Here is an 18,016-nt window from a genome sequence, read left to right as displayed (position 1 = left end):
TGTCAGAAAACCCTACAGTGCATGACTCGTTGATGGCTAGGGAAAAGAGTAACAGGAAGTCTTGACTTTACACTTCCTGTTCCGTTCCATGTCTCTTGTGTTTTCAAGAGCCCCTGGTGGTGCAGTGGTAAAACTGCCGCCCTGTAACCAGAAGGTTACAAGTTCGATCCTGACCAGGGGCTCAAGGTTGACTCAGCCTTCCATCCTTCCGAGGTCGGTAAAATGAGTACCCAGAATGTTGGGGGCAATATGCTAAATCATTGTAAACCGCTTAGAGAGCTCTGGCTATAGAGCGGTATATAAATGTAAGTGCTGCTATAAGTGCTAAAAGTGAGAGAGAGTGGGAGTTAGTAGCCACTAGATAGGCCTGATTAGTCATGGTTATATGGTTTCTGCTGCCTGCTAAGAAGATGGAGGGAAGGAGAAAAGGCAAAGGTACAGAGAGTAGAAGGCAGAACTGCTCCCTGGGGGACTCTGCAACAGACAGAAAGGAAAGCTCAAGGTCAGGGACTGGTGAATAAAGGACAGAAGTGAAAGGTATGCTGCAAAGGGAAAATGGACAGTGAGCAGAACATACAATTTGCTCTGGCCACTGTGCACCCCTTTAGCAAGCTTGCTGCAGAGACAGAGTCCCCGAGGCAGGCTTTCAGTGGTGTGGCATGATAAGCTGGGAGAAGGAAAAACTGTTCCCTGGAGTGTTCTGCATACCATGGAGAAGGAAAACGTTGAGACTGGGAGTTTGGAACTGGCAGGGGAAGGAGTGAAGGGAAACTTTTAGAGTAAGAAGGAAAAATTGACACGTAGCCTCTTATCTACATTGACATGTAGATAAGTTATGAAGTGTTGCAATAACGTGTATTGTGGGTTACAGTTAATACTTTGGTTTCTGGGCCCCCTTTTGGACCCTGTGCCCAGGTACCATATGTTCCCTGCGCCCCCGCCCCCATCATAGGCCCTGATTCTATCCACTCATTCGACTACACGTGCGCCTCTATTTCACGCGAGCCTTTTCCACATGCCCGTTTAGAAAAGAAACCCTAAAACAAAAGCTCATTATTACTCGAAACTTGGGAGGGATATTGATAAGGAGCAATAGTGATGGGTAGGCTCGGTACGAGAAATAACTGAGAATGTGGTGGAGAAAGGACGGCGCAGCCTGGAGACCAACAGGATGGTTGAGACGGAGAAGGAGAAAAAGGTCACGAGCCTTCTTGAGCTCCCCGCCCCGAATAATCCTGCCTCGGTCTCCTTCTCCAGGTCGCGCTTGAGTCTGACTGGCTAAACGCCGCCTCCCTCCAACAAGGGTGGAGAAGGGAGGGTGGAGTTCCCGGCATGCAGCGTGCGTCACTGCCTGGCCGGTGTAAGATGGCGACTCCCATGCATCGCCTTATTGCCCGAAGACAGGCGTGAGTGTGTTTGGGGGGTAGGAGGAGTGGGCCAGCCTGGCTCCCCCCGGGAGGGAGCGGAGCGGGGGGGGGGGCTCCGAAGAAACCATGGAGCGCCCCGTAGGAGGCCCTGGGCGAGAACCTCTGTCAGTCGGGTGGGGGAGCAGGTGGAAGACTCGTATAGTCTTAAAAAACCGGGGCGGGGGGTGACTGGTTTTCTAGGAGTGGGGAGTCTCTTTACCTCTGATCGGCGTACTTCAAGGCCGGGAAACTTCGCTCCTTAGTAGCTTGTTTGTTATGATTCTCTGTGGAAAGAGTACGGGCTGTGGGTGCTTAAGATGCTGGTTGTTTTAAGAAGGCTTAAAATTGCCGTCGACCCGAACCACGAGTGAAAGATCTTAACGAGCAGTTGCATGTGTTTTTCTCTTCGTCTTATTTTCGAGGAAAGCTTAGCATTTTAGTATGGACCTTGGGGGTAATAGTTGTCGTATAACGTCGCTTTCTTGGCCTTGTTATATTCCTGTCTGTCATAAGGCTGCTTCGATCATTTAAATAGTGGCTTCTTGTACAGAACCTTTTGTGTCTATGAGTGTCACCCCCCCGCCCATCTCATCTTGCAAAATGATACTGAGCTCGCACAGCAGTAGTGAAGAGTCTAGTTGCTTTCTGTTTGTGCAATGGAATCCTATGTTTGTTTACTGAGAAGTGCTGCTGCATTCAAAGTGGAGTGTGCATAGGATTGCAGCCCTGGAGAAATCCTCAAGAGATGCAAGCTCTAGGCTGACTAAAGTTGATAACAAATCTCCTCAAAGCAAACTCTTAGCTTGCCAAAGATGAAGGCAATTAAGTCTATTAGGCTTATTCCCCATCAGGATCATAGCGGACAGGGATTGTCTGTATAGTCCAGGACCATATGGACTTGAAGTCTGAGACTGTAGCCTTCACAAATGTAGTTGGAATCCTATATGCACTTACATGGGACTAAACCTCATTTATTTTGGAGTGCATTTACTTTGTGGGATTTACTTTTGAGTAAACATGCATGATTATGCTCTGAGTTTCATAACCACTGCCAATATTAAGTCTGTTTAGAGGTGATCTGATCTTATATTTACTTTTTAAAACCTGTAAAACCATTTTAGATGTTTAATATTGGCAGTTGGCACTTGGTAACAAAATTATCTTGAAATAATTTTAGTGCTAGTAGTGCCTTATCTCTTTGAATTGAAGTTTGTTGTAATGATTCTCAACTTTTTCAGATTTAAGGCAACTTGTGGGGAAAGTATGACTTCATGCCCCCATTTTTTATTATCCACAGAATGAATAATAAAAAATATGATGTACTCATAAATGTTCTTGACATTAAACAAATACTACTGTTTTACAGCATCTGTGAATTGGTTGAGTTCCATTGTCTGTGGTCTGAGGAATAAAGTTAAACACAAAGGATGTATGCTGTTCTTTTGTTTCAAAAACCACGTTGCTTGGTTTTCTTATTTCATGCTTGGGCTATCCAGTTGTGCAGTATGACAAACTTTAGGAAGCTGCCATATACTGAGTCAGACCATTGGTCTATCTAGCTCAGTATTCTCTTCACAGACTGGCAGCGGCTTCTCCAAGGTTGCAGGCAGGAATCTCTCTCAGCCCTATCTTGGAGACGTACTGTATGCTTTGATAGTTTGTTGGTTCAATAAAAAAAATCTTGTCCTATCAAAAAAAACACCTTGTCCTATCTTGGAGATACTGCCAGGAAGGGAACTTGGAACCTTCTGTTCTCCATCCCCTGAGGGGGATATCTTACAGTGCTCACACTTCTAGGCTCCGTTTCATATGCAACCAGGGCAGACCCTGCTTAGCTAAGGGGACAAGTCATGCTTGCTACCACAAGACCAGCTCTCCTCTCTTTAATTTCAGTTATAGAATTTTTCTTTTCTAGCACATCTTAGGTTCCTTACACCAGTTTCTGCTTCTGGTTTTTGATCACTGTTCTTGCTATTGGCAAAAGGCATATATGGTCTGGATTATTAATGCTTATGAGAAACTGTTTACTTATTTAGATTTATAATCTGACCTATTCTGGTGCAAGTAACAATATTCATAGTATGAGAAAGTGCAGTTCCTGTTCAAAGGAAAAAATAACTGGGGCAGGGGACACAAACACAGGTGTGAATCTACTATGTTCTCTCCCCCTCCCCAACAATCATGGGTTATTGTCTAGGATTGTCTTTCCCCACTACGGTTGTCTCATCCCTTCATAATGCTTTCCTTACACAGATTGCATAACCCTAGCTTTTTCTTCACCTCTCTTGTCTCCACTTTCCTAAAAAATAGTTGGAAAATGATTACTTCTGTACCCTTTTCTTTTTACACCAGGTTCTACTCACATTCCTTCAAACTTTTATCCTCCCCTATTACTTCTCAGTTCTCTATCTCTCATCTTCCCTAATCTCACAGTTTCAAAGGGATTGTGATTGATTTGACTCTTAGCGACCACAAAGATAGATTATCTCCAGGTTGTTCTGTCTTCAACTTGGCCTTTAAGGTCTCTCAGTGGTGCATTCATTGCTCTCGTAACCGAGTCCATCCACCTTGCTGCTGGTCGTCCTCTTCTTCTCTTTCCTTCAACTTTTCCCAGCATTATGGACTTCTCAAGGGAGCAGGATTTTTGCATAATGTGTACTCCATCATAAATAATTAAATGCCTTTCTCCCATAGCTGCACCTCTAGGATTTCTTGGATAAGGCCCATTACATAGATGCATTTTAGTCTGGTGTTTAAACTTGGCATTGAAATAAATTTGATCACTTCTATTGGGGAAAAAAAACCCAGGAGTAATATGACCTTCATAATGGTCTTGGCCTTCTCAGCTTTTGCTGGCCTTGGGCCATAATAAACAAATTTCTGATTCTTCTTGGCCTTCTCAGCAGTGTTTGATGCATTCAGCCATGAAATCCTTCTGGACTGTTTAAAATGGGAATTCAGGTTGCCACATTTGGTTAGATCAGTTCCAGAAAATGTGTTGGGGATCTTCTTGCTCTGCAGAATGCCATGTTTGCTATTAAGTTCCACTAAGCTCCATATTGTTCTCCATGAAACCTCTGGGAAAGGTAATCTACATGAAACCTCTGGGAAAGGTAATCTACATGAAACCTCTGGGAAAGGTAATCCAGGGATTTGGTGTCATCAGTATACCAGTTACATCCTGCTTTATTTCTTATCAGATTCAGTTAAGGTGGTGGTTGGTTTCATGATAGCAGAAACCCATTACTGACTTCTGGATTAGGACTAACAAATTCAATCCGGACAAGGTTTAGGTTCTTTTGGTAGGCAGACCTCCTGACCAGATAGGGAGTGATGATCAACTTGATCTAGACATAGTTGTACTTCTCAGTGAAGGATCAAGACCAAAGATTTTTAGGTACAGTAAGCAAATTCTGTTAGATCTAGCCCTCATTTTAGATGCTCAGAATGAAGTGTTTCCCCCCACTTTAGGTTGGTATGCCCAGTGAACCCTTCCTGGATAAGGAGCTTGGGTGCAGTTATTCATGCCTTGAAAACATTCCTGTATCATACAGGGCTGTGTTTGAAAATGCTTTGGGAACTTCAGTTGGTTCAAAATATTGTAGCTAAACTGCTGACTGGGATCAGCTGATTGGAACACAACTTGCTGGTTTTAAAATGGTTCTCTCTATTTCTGGGCATAATTCAAAATGTTGGTGTTAACTTATAAAGCTCTGTATGATTCAGGATATTTACAGTACCACCTGCTCTCATGAAAACTGGAGAAGAGCTCTCGGAGTAATGTCTTAGATACCTAAGAAGAGGCATCTGGGTGGGCCACTGTGTGGAACAGGATGCTGAACAAGATAGGCCTTGGGCCTGATCCAGCAGGGCTGTTTTTATGTTCTTATGAGGTAATCTTCAAAGGTCATTTTCTACATGGGTGGTGAACAGAGATGGATATCTTCTCAGGTGTGCCCTGGCTTTAGAACACCCTATCCAGGGATGTTTACCTGGTAGCAATCAGATGCCTGTATAAAAGTGTTTTGTCTGAGCTTTTAGTGATGAATGTGTGTGTTTGATCCATGCTATATTCTGGTTTTATTAGTTCTTTGCTGTTTTATCTCACTTTCATAAGCTATCATATAAATTCTGTAAAATGAAAAGATGGGGCAACTGCCTATAGAGAACTGTTTTTTATGGTGAAGAGAAATCGGAATTGGTGAAAAGATCCTTGCTGACCACCTAGAAAGGGGTATCTGCAGAGAGTCTCATTTCTAGTTCAATGAGTACTATCATTGTACTCAGTTCAATGAGTACTATCCCAATGAACTGTGCATTAGTGTGTGTATGGTGATTTGGTTTTTCAAGTTGGTAAGGATGTATATTTGAGAGATAAAAATGTGGTAGGTTGTGCTTGTTAGAAATCCTGACATCCCAAAGGTTCATGACTGATTAAAGGTAAAGTGTGCCGTCGAGTCTGTGTTAACTCCTGCTGACCACAGAGCCCTGAGGTTGTCTTTGGTAGAATGCAGGAGGGGTTTACCATTGCCATCTCCCATGCAGTATGAGATGAGGCCTCACACTGCTGCCTGATATAGGTGTTTCCCATAGTCTGGGAAACATACCAGTGGGGATTTGAACTGTCAACCTCTGGCTTGCTAGTCAAGTCATTTCCCTGCTGTGCCATTAGGTGGCTCATGACTGATTACAACACACTTAAAATGTGTAAATGAATGCTAAGAGATGTAACAGGGAAAAACATCCCGTGTTTACATAATCCACAAAATTCAAGCCTCAGTTAGTGCTTCCCTCTTCAGTCAACTTATATTTGGCCCTTTCTTATCCTTTGGATATTTATTTTTATGAGGTAATATCAAAGCTGGTGAGGCTGGAAACAATAGTAGTGTGTGTTTGGTTTGGTTTGTTAAATGTGGCTTCCAAGAGCTCAGAACAGTTTCGATATATGGCTCCCATATATGGAGTTTTGCTTGCTTTCAGCCATAGAGCTGTGGTGCCTTGAGAAACTAACTTGTTCCATTTCTATACCTCATCTGTGAGGCATCAAGAACCTATTGCTGTAATGTTAAAACCAGTCTGAAGACAAGAAGGATACTCCCAAGTGAGTGGTTTCTGGAATCCAGCCCAGACTTCTGACTCTGTTTTATGCTGTAACCAAAAGCCAAAAGGACAAACTGTGCCTTCTAGGAACAATCCCAGACTTGTCTCTTGCTTTTAGCAGAAACTCTTGCTTCCAGTTTTCGGAAAGCATTTGAATTTGCTGCTTTTGGTTGATTGCCGTTTTGTGTTGAATGAAACTTCATATAATTGCTTCTCTGTTATAGAGTGGTCCTTATCATAAAGTCATGTTGATCATTCATTTGAAGTGATAGGCCTCTAAATGTTGTGCTAGTAGCTAATGGTGGTATTCTATCTGTGTTGTGAAACTTATGTGACAGGAAGATGTTGAGAGAAAAATAAGTGACTAATACAGTATCTCCTTAAACAAACAGCTTTGACTGTTTTCTTTCTCTGTGAGTCTATACAATTCCATTGTTATAGTAGGCAATGATTGTACTTGAGCTTGATTACATTGTGTAGGATGAGAGAATATTGAACTGTGACCAATTTCTGCGTAGGTTGTGAAAGATGCAGTTGGGCAGAAAATTATACCTTAATTATGAAACACATATTTACTTGAGAACTAGCAGATTAATCCACAAAAACAAGTGTTCCTAAGAACAAGACAGCTTTGTTCCACCAGAGGTACAGATTGCAATCAAGCAACCACTGGAGTGAATGTGTGATTCTCAAATTTCCATTATTTCAATGGAGCTGGACTGCATCTGAAGCCCCAGGTGTTCTGGTTTAACTGGTGTGTGGATTGTTTATCTGAATTCCACATAGGTCAGTGATTATTGTGTATAAGAATATTTTAGGGTGGGTGCTGAGAACCTTTCACAGTTTAATACCGAAGCACTCCATCAAGTGAAGTTACAGTTTCAATCTAAGCGTCTTTCTGTTACTAATTTAATGTAAAAAACCCAAAACAAAACCCTACACTTAAAATAAACTCTCAGATACTCCCATCATCTTCTTCAATGAGACGATGCTTACAATCTAGTTTAGTCATTTTGTTTATCTGTTCTCCATTAGTGTTTAACAGGGGTGTGCAGATGGATTCTCTGGCAAATTGATCCATCACAAATCAGGAGTGATTCGCTGATTTGTTCACAAATTAAACCGCCCCTTGAATAAAGGGGCTAATTCGAACATGAATCAAAATATCCCCAATTCATGCATTTCAGTTCACTAGCGATCCATTTAGCAGATGCCATTTTGTCTCCATGTTTTTTTAAATCACTGATTGGTCTCCTGACACTGGTACTCAATTGACTTGAGATTTCCTTGTTTCTTGGCTGGCTTTCAAATCAAGTGTTGCAAAGAGCAACTGTGCCTCCATTGGCTGGGGGGAGGGAGCAGGGAGGGGTGAGGCCAAAGGATGGAGTTTCAAAACATATACAGTATAAGGGGCTGCTCGGAGGCAGAGAGAGCCATTTCTTTTGTGCCTCAGGAGAGGAACGAAGTTGGATTAGGGACAGACTGCAGCAGCACTGAGAAGAGTGGTGGTGGTTTGGACCTGCTTGGCCCCCACACTGTGAGTGGAGAGAGAGACACACACACACAGAGGCTTATCTGACACTGTGTTTTTGTTTTTATTTGCAGTGCTTGTGCCAACTGTTATTTTTTCTATCGTTTTAAAAGTGTACTACCAGCAGCTTCAGTTACTTTAACTGGGTGCTGTTTGGAATTTTATTTTATTCTTGTTTCTAGCCAGCCCCACACCCAGTGGCCTTAATAACTGGGGTGCTGTGTGTGCTTCCGCCCACTAAGTATTTTAAAATAGTGAAAGCAGCCCAGTGGCTTAACTGGGTGCTGTCTGGATTTTATTTCTTTTTTCTCACATTACTTGTAGCCAGCCCCACCCCTACTACTTCGGATATTTATATACCACTCTTCAGCCAAAGTCCTCAAAGCAGTTTACATAGAAAAATAAATACATAAATAAGATGGTCCCCTGTGCCCAAAGAGCTCACGATCTAAAAAGAAACTTAAGGCAGATAACAGCAACAGCCAGTGGAGGGATGCTGTGCTGGGGTTGTATAGGGCTAGTTGCTCTCTCCCTGCTAAATGTAATAGAATAACCATTTTAAAAGGTGTCTCTTTGCTCAGTTAGCAGGGGCGTTGCTCAATTAGTGGCAGCTGAAGTGGAAGTAGTGGGGCAGTCCTTCCCTGGCAGGGAAGAAGCTCTTCTTCCTGTGGCAGCGGAGGAGGAGGTGGTGTTGACTGCTAGCCTAGCCAGATCTCGCTCTCCATCCTCCCCAGTCCCTGTTGGTGGTGCGGCACACACACACCCCTCCCCCCCAGTATGGGACTAAGGGGGAGCAAGAGGAAATCATTTCTGTTGTTCCTGCACCTTCTTAGCCCTGGATGGAGGGCAGTGATGGTGGTGGAGGCCCCCAGAATGAACCAGCAGCCCCAGTACCTCTACCATAGAAACAGTCCCAGACCAATAGCATCATGGTATGGGACCACTTTGAGCTCTGCCCTGGTGATCCACACCATGCTCTCTGCACCCACTGCAGGACATGGGTCAGCAGATCAACGTGTTTAAGTCAGATCAACATTTCTTGATTGGGTTGGTATCAGGCCATTTCAATAACTATGCCTTGGAGTGTGGCCAGTATTTAAACTATGCAAGAGGCAACTTGTTCAGAGTTTTAGGAAATACACACTTCAGAAGGGACGTATTATGGCAGCCATAAACATTAACAGTCCCAAAGCAGTGCAACTCCTCTCTATAGTAGTTTTAGATGACTTTATTTAGTGGGTCTCTCCCCACCCCCAAGAAATCCTGTGGCCTTAAAGCATCAGAATGATATTCTAAAACTATAGATGTCAGTGGTGGCATGTATATATGTTCTGATATGTTGGAGTGACTTATTTCAGTGATTGACTTCTTCCAGCTGCCTTAAAAAGTTGCAGGAAATCCTGCACATGATGGTGTATGCCTCCATTATAATTCTTCATTCTGTGCTTGATGACTGTATGATTTCTTCTTCACAGAAGTTAACCCACGGGAAGGATGTATATCCATCTTGCCTTACTAGTTGACACAATTCCTTGCCCTATAATGACTTGAGTTGGAATGTGGTTTTCTTAATAAACATCATATCACTGTAACTACAGGCTTCTTGTGTGACTTGTAATTATTATTAGTTGATCTTACAGCAATGCAAACTTGACCAATGTCCTGCATGGCTCTTTTAATGTCTGGTTAGTTTACTGAAAATATTGTGTCAGCTTCTTACTTGGATATATTGGGTAGAAAAGCTAAAGGTAGCCGGCTTCAGGCTAGGCAAAGATTCTGGACTTGTACAGGAGGTAGTTGAAGCCAGATCTGACTGGATTGTTATCCATCCCTCTTGAAGTGAACCTGCTCACTTCTGCACACAAGATTTACCAAATTCTGAGTCTGAGGGAGTTTGGGTTGATTTGTAACTAAAGCAAATCAGTGTGTGGTAAACAAAGTCTGTATTGCAGCTAATAATATTTGCAAGGTGCCTCAAGCCAGTACAATACAAGTACAAGACGCCCAGCCTACAGGCCTACAATTCTTTAAAACAAATCAAAAAACTATAAGAGAGAAACAGATGAAGATAGGCAAAAATTAAGGCAAAGACTCGAGAGAGGCTTTCAAGTATTTGTTGAAACGACTGTAATCGGGCAGAAGTGCAGATGTCAGGCTGTAGTTCCAGACAAAGGGTGGGCGCATGAAATAAAGGATTCAGCCCAAGGGAAAGTGTCATTAGGGTGAAGAGGATGAGAGAGCAAATAAAGAGACGACATGATGACCCATTGGAGGGCGCCAGAGGGAAGAGATGTGGAGGGTGGCAGGGGGAATAGGAACTTAAAAATAGGATCTTTGATCTGATAAGGAAGCCAAAACCAATAAGGGGAGCCAGTAAAGAAGAAAAGAGGGCAAAATTAGACTTAAGGCTGAAGTTGCAAACCTGAAGGAAGGAGATCTAGTAGTCGACCAAAAGAGAATAAATTGGTACCTTTGCTGTAGAGCAGGGCTGCACAACTTCATCTCTCCAACTGTTTTTGAACTATAACTTGCATCCTCCTTCTCAGCCACAGTACACCAAGCAGTTGGGGATGATGGTAATGGTAGTCCTACATTTGCAACAAGACCAAAGTTGTGCTGCCCTGCTGTAGAAGGAGATAATGGAACAAATTGTGGCAAGTACTTGCAGTAGTGTGAATAAAGAGAAGTCAAAAGTTCGTTAGGCAGGGTGAGTAGAGAGGAAAGGATGAACGGATACAATTTAGAGAAAAAGAGGAAGGCATAGGTGACAGAAAAATTAGGTTCCTCAGTAGGTGTTGGAAGGGGAGATAACTTTCTCTTTAGATCTGTTACAAACCACAGATTTGGGCTAAATACACAAACATATACAGCAGTTGACACACTATTAATTGGTTTCCTTATCTTTTTAAAGAATCTGGCATATGGTATGTTAATGCAGGCCTTGACAACTTTTCTTTGGATCTAGGAAACAGCCCAAAAGTAGGAGCCAGACAATAGGGATGGGCCCGGACCGGTCCGGAGGCCATTCAAAAAGCCTCCAGACCGGTCCGGATCTGGGTGGTCCGGTTCGGGGTTGGGGGGTACCTTTAAGAGCGGCGGGAGGGTTTACTTACCCCTCCCACTGCTTTCCCACTTGGTGCTGTAAAGTTCTGAGTAATTGGGGCGGCAGGATACCTCCCTGCCGCCACTTCCCCGATGTTGCTCCAAAAAACTCCCAGGAGTGCTTTGCGCATGCGTGCGCACGTCACAGAGACGAGTGTGCGCACATCTCTGTGACGTGCACGCGCAAAGCACTCCTGGGAGTTTTTTGAAGCAACATCGGGGAAGGGGTGGCAGGGAGGTATCCTGCCGCCCCAATTACTCAGAACTTTACAGCACCAAGCGGGAAAGCGGCGGGGGGGGGGAAGTAAACCCTCCCGCCACTCTTAAAGGTACCCCCCCACCCCAGTGCCGGACCGCAGTTGGCGGCTCCGTGCACACCCCTACCAGACAATGGACACTTTACAGAATTACCAGACTTAGTGATGGGTGTTTTGGGGAGGGAGATGAAATGGTAGACCTGTGCATGTTGAAAATGATCTAATCTGATCCAACCTGATCTTATCAAACAGGAAACTAGTTGAGTGAGCTGACATGACCCTGTCAGAAGTGTTGGGTCAGGTCGGATTGGAATGAAAACCCAATAATTTTCCAACATTCTGTTGGGATTTAAAAGTTACTCCCTTTAACTCTAAATCCTGCCAGAAACTGCCCCTCAGCTGAGAGTCAGGGAACTGGCCCTTTTATTCTTAAATGGCCGGCTCCCACTTTCCAGCTGAGAAGCCTGAGCAGACCATTTAAAAATCTGCTCTGATTTGGCAGAGGGGCAGTGTTTGACAGTTTGCTTTCTGGAAATGGTGGGGGGGGGGAGTGTGAGGGGGGCAACCCCCAAGGAGGACCCACAGAAACAGAGGATCCCCCTCTGGCAGTTGACCTTTCCCACTACCACACCAATTTCAAGAAAGCAACATTGTCAAAGTCACCCCTTTGTTGATGCAGAGGGGATTTTTAAATGGCGTGCTTGGGCTTCTCAGTTGGAAAGTGGGAGCAGGCCTTTTAAAAATTAAATGTACTGCATGTCAACTCCCAGCTGACAATCTGCTGTGCTGGCCCTCAAAGTTCCGATAGGCACATTAGAAACTGATATAATTCTAAACCAACAGGAGGAAATTTGTATTTGTATTTTATTTTAATTTATTTTATTGATTGTCCAACTGCACTGCACTGTCTAACTGCACTAGCCCAGTAAATGTGCTGCTTTATTTAGAAGTAACATTTTTAGAACAGAAACAAGACTGCCTGGGACAAATAAAATACTTTATTAAAAACTCTGCCTCTGACTATCCTAGCCTAGCTGCCACGGCCTGTATAATATAATCTGGGTGCCATGACCTGTATTAATCTTAAGTTTTTAAGAAGTGTGCATATTCTCTTAAATGTGTCCAGTTCAGGTATATTTATAGAGTTAGATTATTTTGCATTTTTCTTATACTGCACAGCAATTGGCTCCGAACCATTTGCAGTCATTCACCAGAATTAGTGGTCTTAGATAGCACTGTTCTCTCCAAGAGGGATTTCCAGATGTTGACTACAACTCCCAGCATCCCCAGCTGCAGTAGCCTTTGGCTGGAGATTCTGGGAATTGTAGTCGACAACACTGCTAGATAGGAATATTGGTCTTACCGTGAAGGGTACTTTTTCCTGGTGGTAGGAGAGCCTCAGGACGGGTCAAGCAGTGCGCATGCTTGAGACAGAACTGGACATGTGACTGTTTGTAGGCGTAGCTGCCTTCCAGTTCCAGGAATGGTGAGCGAGGAACGTATGAGTCTTGGAGAGAGCTCGTAAGATGCTTAAGTACTGAATAGGAGGAAACTGAGCAAACGAGAGAACTAGAAAAAACACATGTAAAACAACCAGCTTAAGTTAACGGCAATAGAAAAAACAGTGGTAGAAAGGAAAGGTTCTGTTCACCCTGAGAGTCGTCTGATACCTCCCTCTGGAGAACAATCCACCTGAAAAAGGGAAGAAAGCGCATCCGGGTGGGGCTGAGGCTCTCCTACCACCAGGAAAAAGTACCCTTCACGGTAAGACCAATGTTCCTTTTTCCCCGGTGGTAGGAGAGCCTCAGGACGGGACGTGCCCAAGCGAGAGACAATCGTCCCGGGAGGGAAGGATGCAACTATAACACTTGCTGGAGAACCGTACGACCAAAGGCCGCTTGATGTTCATTGAAATTGGAAATTTTGTAGTGCTTAATAAAAGGGGAGGCGGAGGACCAAGTCGCCGCCCTACAAATTTCCGACAGTGGGACGTGTGCTGAATAGGCTGCCGAGGTAGCAGCACTTCTGGTTGAATGGGCGGTAATCCCCCCAGGTGGGGTTAGATGCAGGGAAGAATAGGCCAGTTTAATGCAAGCCCTAATCCAACCCGCCAATGTTGGCCCCGAGACCCTGTTCCCCAATGTGCGTGACTGGAAGGAGACAAATAGGGCATCCGACTTCCTAATATCCTTTGTTCTTCTGAGGTAAGTGCGTAAGGCCCTACGGACGTCCAGGTTGTGCCAGAGTTTCTCCCTCCTGTGTACCTGGGATGGGCAAAAGGAGGGCAATACTATCACTTGAGACCTGTGGAATAGGGAGTTAACCTTTGGTAAAAATGTCTCATCCAACCTCAAAATGGCAGCATCATCCTGAAATGTACAGAACTCCTTCTTTGAGGATAGAGCCCCAAGCTCCGACACCCTCCTGGCGGATGTGATTGCCACCAAGAAGATAACTTTATAAGACAGGATCTGTAGCGGGATAGTAGTGATGGGCTCGAAGGGGGTTTTGGTGAGTGCATTAAGTACCTTGTTAAGGTTCCATGTGGGGAAGCGCCTGACAATGGGAGGGGAGAGGTTTGTAGCCCCTCTGAGGAACCTAGTAATGTGGGGGTGAAGTGTGTGAGTATTGTCTGTATTAAGGTTCAGGACTGATGCCAGTGCAGAGACCTGCCGTTGCAAGGTGGAAGGACGTAGCTGGAGCTGTAGTCCGTCTTGAAGAAAATTCAGGACCTCCGGTACCCCTGCACGCATGGAGTCGACATTGTTCCGTGAAGCCCATTTGGTGAAGGACAACCACGTAACTTGATAGATGCGGTGTGTGGATGAGCGTCTGGATGCTAATATAGTGTCTAATACTGGTCCCGAGTATCCCTGCGTCGCTAACTTCGAGCGCTCAATTTCCAAGCGCTCAGCTGGAACCAATTGGGATCTGGATGTAGAAGCGGACCTTGGTGAAGGAGGTCGTGACGACGTGGTAGAAAGTACGGGCTTTCGATGGCCAACTCGATCACTGAGGAGAACCAGGGTCTCCTGGGCCAGTGTGGAATGACGAGGATGATGTCCGCTTGTTCTTGAATAATCTTCCTTAGTACCTTCATGATTATGGGTATCGGGGGGAATGCGTACATCAGTCCCTTCGGCCAGGGAGATATCAGGGCGTCCGTTCCCTCTGCCTGGTGAGATAGATACCTGGTGAAGTATCGATGCACTTGGTGATTGCTGTCGGATGCGAACAGATCGACCGCTGGTTGTCCGAGGTGACCCGCTATCTGTGTGAAGACCGCTGGGTGTATGGCCCACTCTCCTGGATCCAATCTCTCGCGACTGAGCCAGTCTGCCAGGTTGTTTTGCTCCCCCTTTAGATGTTCTGCCGATAGGGAAAGGAGGTTCACCTCCGCCCAACGAAATAAGAGGTTCGACTCCTCCATGAGCGTTTGAGACCTGGTGCCCCCCTGTCGATTGATGTGGGCTTTTACAGTCACATTGTCTGTTCTTAGCAGCACGTGTTGATCTAGGAGAAGGTCTTGGAAGCGGAGAAGTGCCAGACGGGCCGCTCTCAATTCCAGCCAATTGATGGGACGTTGAGATTCCTCCATGGTCCACACTCCTTGTGCGAATCGTTCCTGGCAATGTGCTCCCCAACCAGTGAGGCTGGCGTCTGTAGTTAGGATTATCCGGATTGGAATTTCCAGGGGATGTCCTCTTGTCATTGCTGGTGATATCCACCAGTTTATGGACCTCTGAACCTGCTGTGGAATCGGTATAATGGTTTTTGTGCCCGCCATTATGTGGTCCTGCCACGGCAGCAGTAGCCACTGTAGGGGTCGGGAATGCCATCTGGCCCACGGAGTGCAAGTTAGGCACGCCATCATCGAGCCGAGCGCCTGAGAAAGTGTCATGACATCCAAGGTCCGATTGACCGAGAGTGGTTGTAACTGGAGCTTTAAGCGGTCTATCCTCTCCTGGGAGAGGGAAATCGTTCCCTGTGCCGTGTCGAATAGAGCCCCGAGATGTACTAATTGCTGGGACGGATTGAGGTGGCTCTTCTGTAGATTGACCACGAAGCCGTGATCCCCGAGAGTCTGCAGTGTTGTCCTGATGTCCCTGATGGCCTGGGCCTTTGATCTGGCTTTCACGAGCAGATCGTTTAAATACGGGTAGATATGAACCCCCTTGAGACGCAGGAACGAGATCAGGGACACCATGACCTTGGTGAAGACTCTCGGGGCGGAAGAAAGGCCGAATGGCAGTGCCCAGTATTGATAGTGGCACCCGTTGTAGGCGAACCGGAGGTACTGCCGTGATCGCTGACCGATTGGAATATGTAGGTATGCTTCTGCCAGGTCTATTGCTGCCAAAAAGTCTCCCGGTTGAATGGCTTCTTTGATTGAATGGAGGGATTCCATTCGAAACTTTCTCTTCTTTACGTAGCGATTGAAGGCCTTCAAATCCAAAACGGCCCGCCATGATCCGTCTTTTTTCGGGACAAGGAATAGTATGGAATAGATGCCTAGAAAAACTTGAGATGGAGGGACTGGTTCTATCGCCCTCATTTGGAGAAGATGTTGTATGGCTTCCAGAAGACGCTGATGCTTGTGCTGAGCAGAAGATCTTGGTGTGGGGATGAATCTTTGCCGGGGAACAGAGGAGAGCTCGATATCGTATCCGTTCGTTACCACACCTAACACCCATTCGTCGGCAGCCGTAGACATCCATGTGGTACAGAAGTCCGCCAATCTGCTGCCCACTGGGGTGGCGTCACTGTTTTCTATAAGCGGAAGCTGGTGTGAAATTTTTGTGGGTAGAACCTCTGGTGCCGCCTCTGTATCGCTGTCTCCACTGGACTCGGCCTGTGCCCCTGTGTTGATTGAATCTTGAGTCCCTGATTGGGTAACCCTGGCCATAGGATGGGTGGAACTGGTTGAACTGTTGCCTGTAGGGACAAAAGGAGCGTGTGGGACCGCGGAAAAATCCCCGATGGTGTCTGCGGGCAGAGGGCAAAACTTTCTTTTTATCCCAGGATTCGACCAGGACTGGGTCGAGGGCCGGGCCAAAAAGCTTTTCACCTGTGAAGGGTGCAGAAATCAGTGCCAATTTTGATTTATAATCCGCATTCCATGACTTGAGCCACAAGGCCCTACGAATAGCTACCCCGGCTACCATGGCCCTCGATGCTTGTTGAATCCCGTCTAAGCTGGAATCAGCCATCAGGGCTGCTGCTTTGGCCATTTTGTTAATCCCCTGCCGAAGTTTGGGTAAGTCTGCGGGAACTAGCTTAACCAGTTCCTTGGCCCAGAGCAGGGATGCCCTGGCCAATATTGAATTTGTAGTAGCAATCCTTATGGTAGACGCTGTGGCGTCATGAACCTTCTTGAGTAGTGACTCACAACGCCTATCCTCCTGAGTTTTGAGTTGTTCTTGTCCCTCTGCCTGAATAATTGCCCCAGACACCAATTGTGTCACCGGGGTTTCCACCTTAGGGAGGGCAAGGAGCTTAGAGATGTCACTAGTCAACGTATAATGCTTCTTGGGGATATTGCCTATCGGCTTAGTGGCCGTGGGGCGTTGCCATTCAGCGGATAACACACTCTTAAATAAGGGAGGGAAAGGTACCGCTGGACTCACCGCCTCCGCCATCGGGAAGACCTGTTGATCCAGGGCGGAAGTATTGCCATCCTGTTCCGGAGCAGCGACATCCTTGATTATGCGCTTCGCCTTGGCCAGTAAGACCTCAAATTCAGCTGAGGAGAAAAGTCTAGCAGTGTTAGGTATGGGTGGAGGTATCTCCTCCTCCGATAGCTCTCCCTCTTCTCTATCTGACTCAGGACCGTTGGGTAACTGAGGGGAATGCTCTTCTGATGACGAGTGAGAGCCTGGCAGGGAACGGGGCGGAATAGGCTGTGTAGCAATGATTGGCACCCCAATAGGCGTTGGAGGGGGCTGAGCGGGTATTGGGGTCGCCGCTGGTATTGGGAGTGCTGGGACCACCGGTGGCCGCTCCCTGGGACGCTTGGATGCATTGTCCCGGCTAGACCCCGAAGATGAGGAAGGGGAATGCCTGCGCTTGTTCCTGTGTCTCTGTGGCAATAATCTGGGCATAAAGGAACCCAGTTCAGAGAGCGGTATGGCCCTCCTTCTGGGACTGGAGTCTGGGGAAGAAGATGATAATCTCTCCATGCCTCGCCTGTTGGGCTGGCACCTGCTACCCAACCTATGACCACGTGCCAGAATGGGATTGTGTGGAGGTGGTTGTGTAACTTGTAGTGCGGGCTGTGCAGGTACTGAAGACCCGCCATTAACAATGTGCCCCCCTTGAACTGTTGCAATTTCTCTCCTAAAAAATTCTTTGAGCCACTCAGTGGCTGCGGGGGAGAAAGGATCTTTACTCACATTTGAAGCTGTAGCAGCGTGAAGGGAAGTGCTACCAGCGCCCACAATAGTGTTGTTAGGGACGTCCAGAGTCCCGGTCTCCTCGTGAGTAATCCCCGCCTGGGCCCCAGCATTGGTCTCCAATGTGCCCACCGGGCAATGACCATCATGCTCCACCTCATCAGGGTTGCTGATCGGTAATTTGCCCACCGGGCGCCGATCCAGCAAAACAGGCTTAGAAAGTTTTTT

General features: G+C 46.0%; 1 protein-coding gene across 2 annotated transcripts in view; it reads left to right on the top strand.

Annotated features, from left to right (window-relative positions):
* Positions 1-1,115: 1,115 nt before the first annotated feature.
* ZCCHC10 (zinc finger CCHC-type containing 10) overlaps positions 1,116-18,016 on the top strand; it is a 41,479-nt gene continuing 24,578 nt past the window's right edge. The window contains exon 1 of one of the 2 annotated variants that reach the window (XM_053289574.1): positions 1,116-1,198. In XM_053289574.1, the coding sequence (XP_053145549.1) occupies positions 1,131-1,198 (68 nt within the window). In that variant the 5' untranslated portion in view covers positions 1,116-1,130. Of the gene's footprint in view, positions 1,199-1,256; positions 1,407-18,016 lie in introns of those variants that run through there. The other variant, XM_053289573.1, reaches the window with a different exon arrangement.

This window comes from Hemicordylus capensis, chromosome 2 (genome assembly GCF_027244095.1).
Source record: "Hemicordylus capensis ecotype Gifberg chromosome 2, rHemCap1.1.pri, whole genome shotgun sequence".
NCBI classification, from domain to species: domain Eukaryota; kingdom Metazoa; phylum Chordata; class Lepidosauria; order Squamata; family Cordylidae; genus Hemicordylus; species Hemicordylus capensis.
The sequence above is the reverse complement of the archived record's forward strand: the minus strand, read 5'-3'. Positions and strand labels throughout refer to the sequence as shown.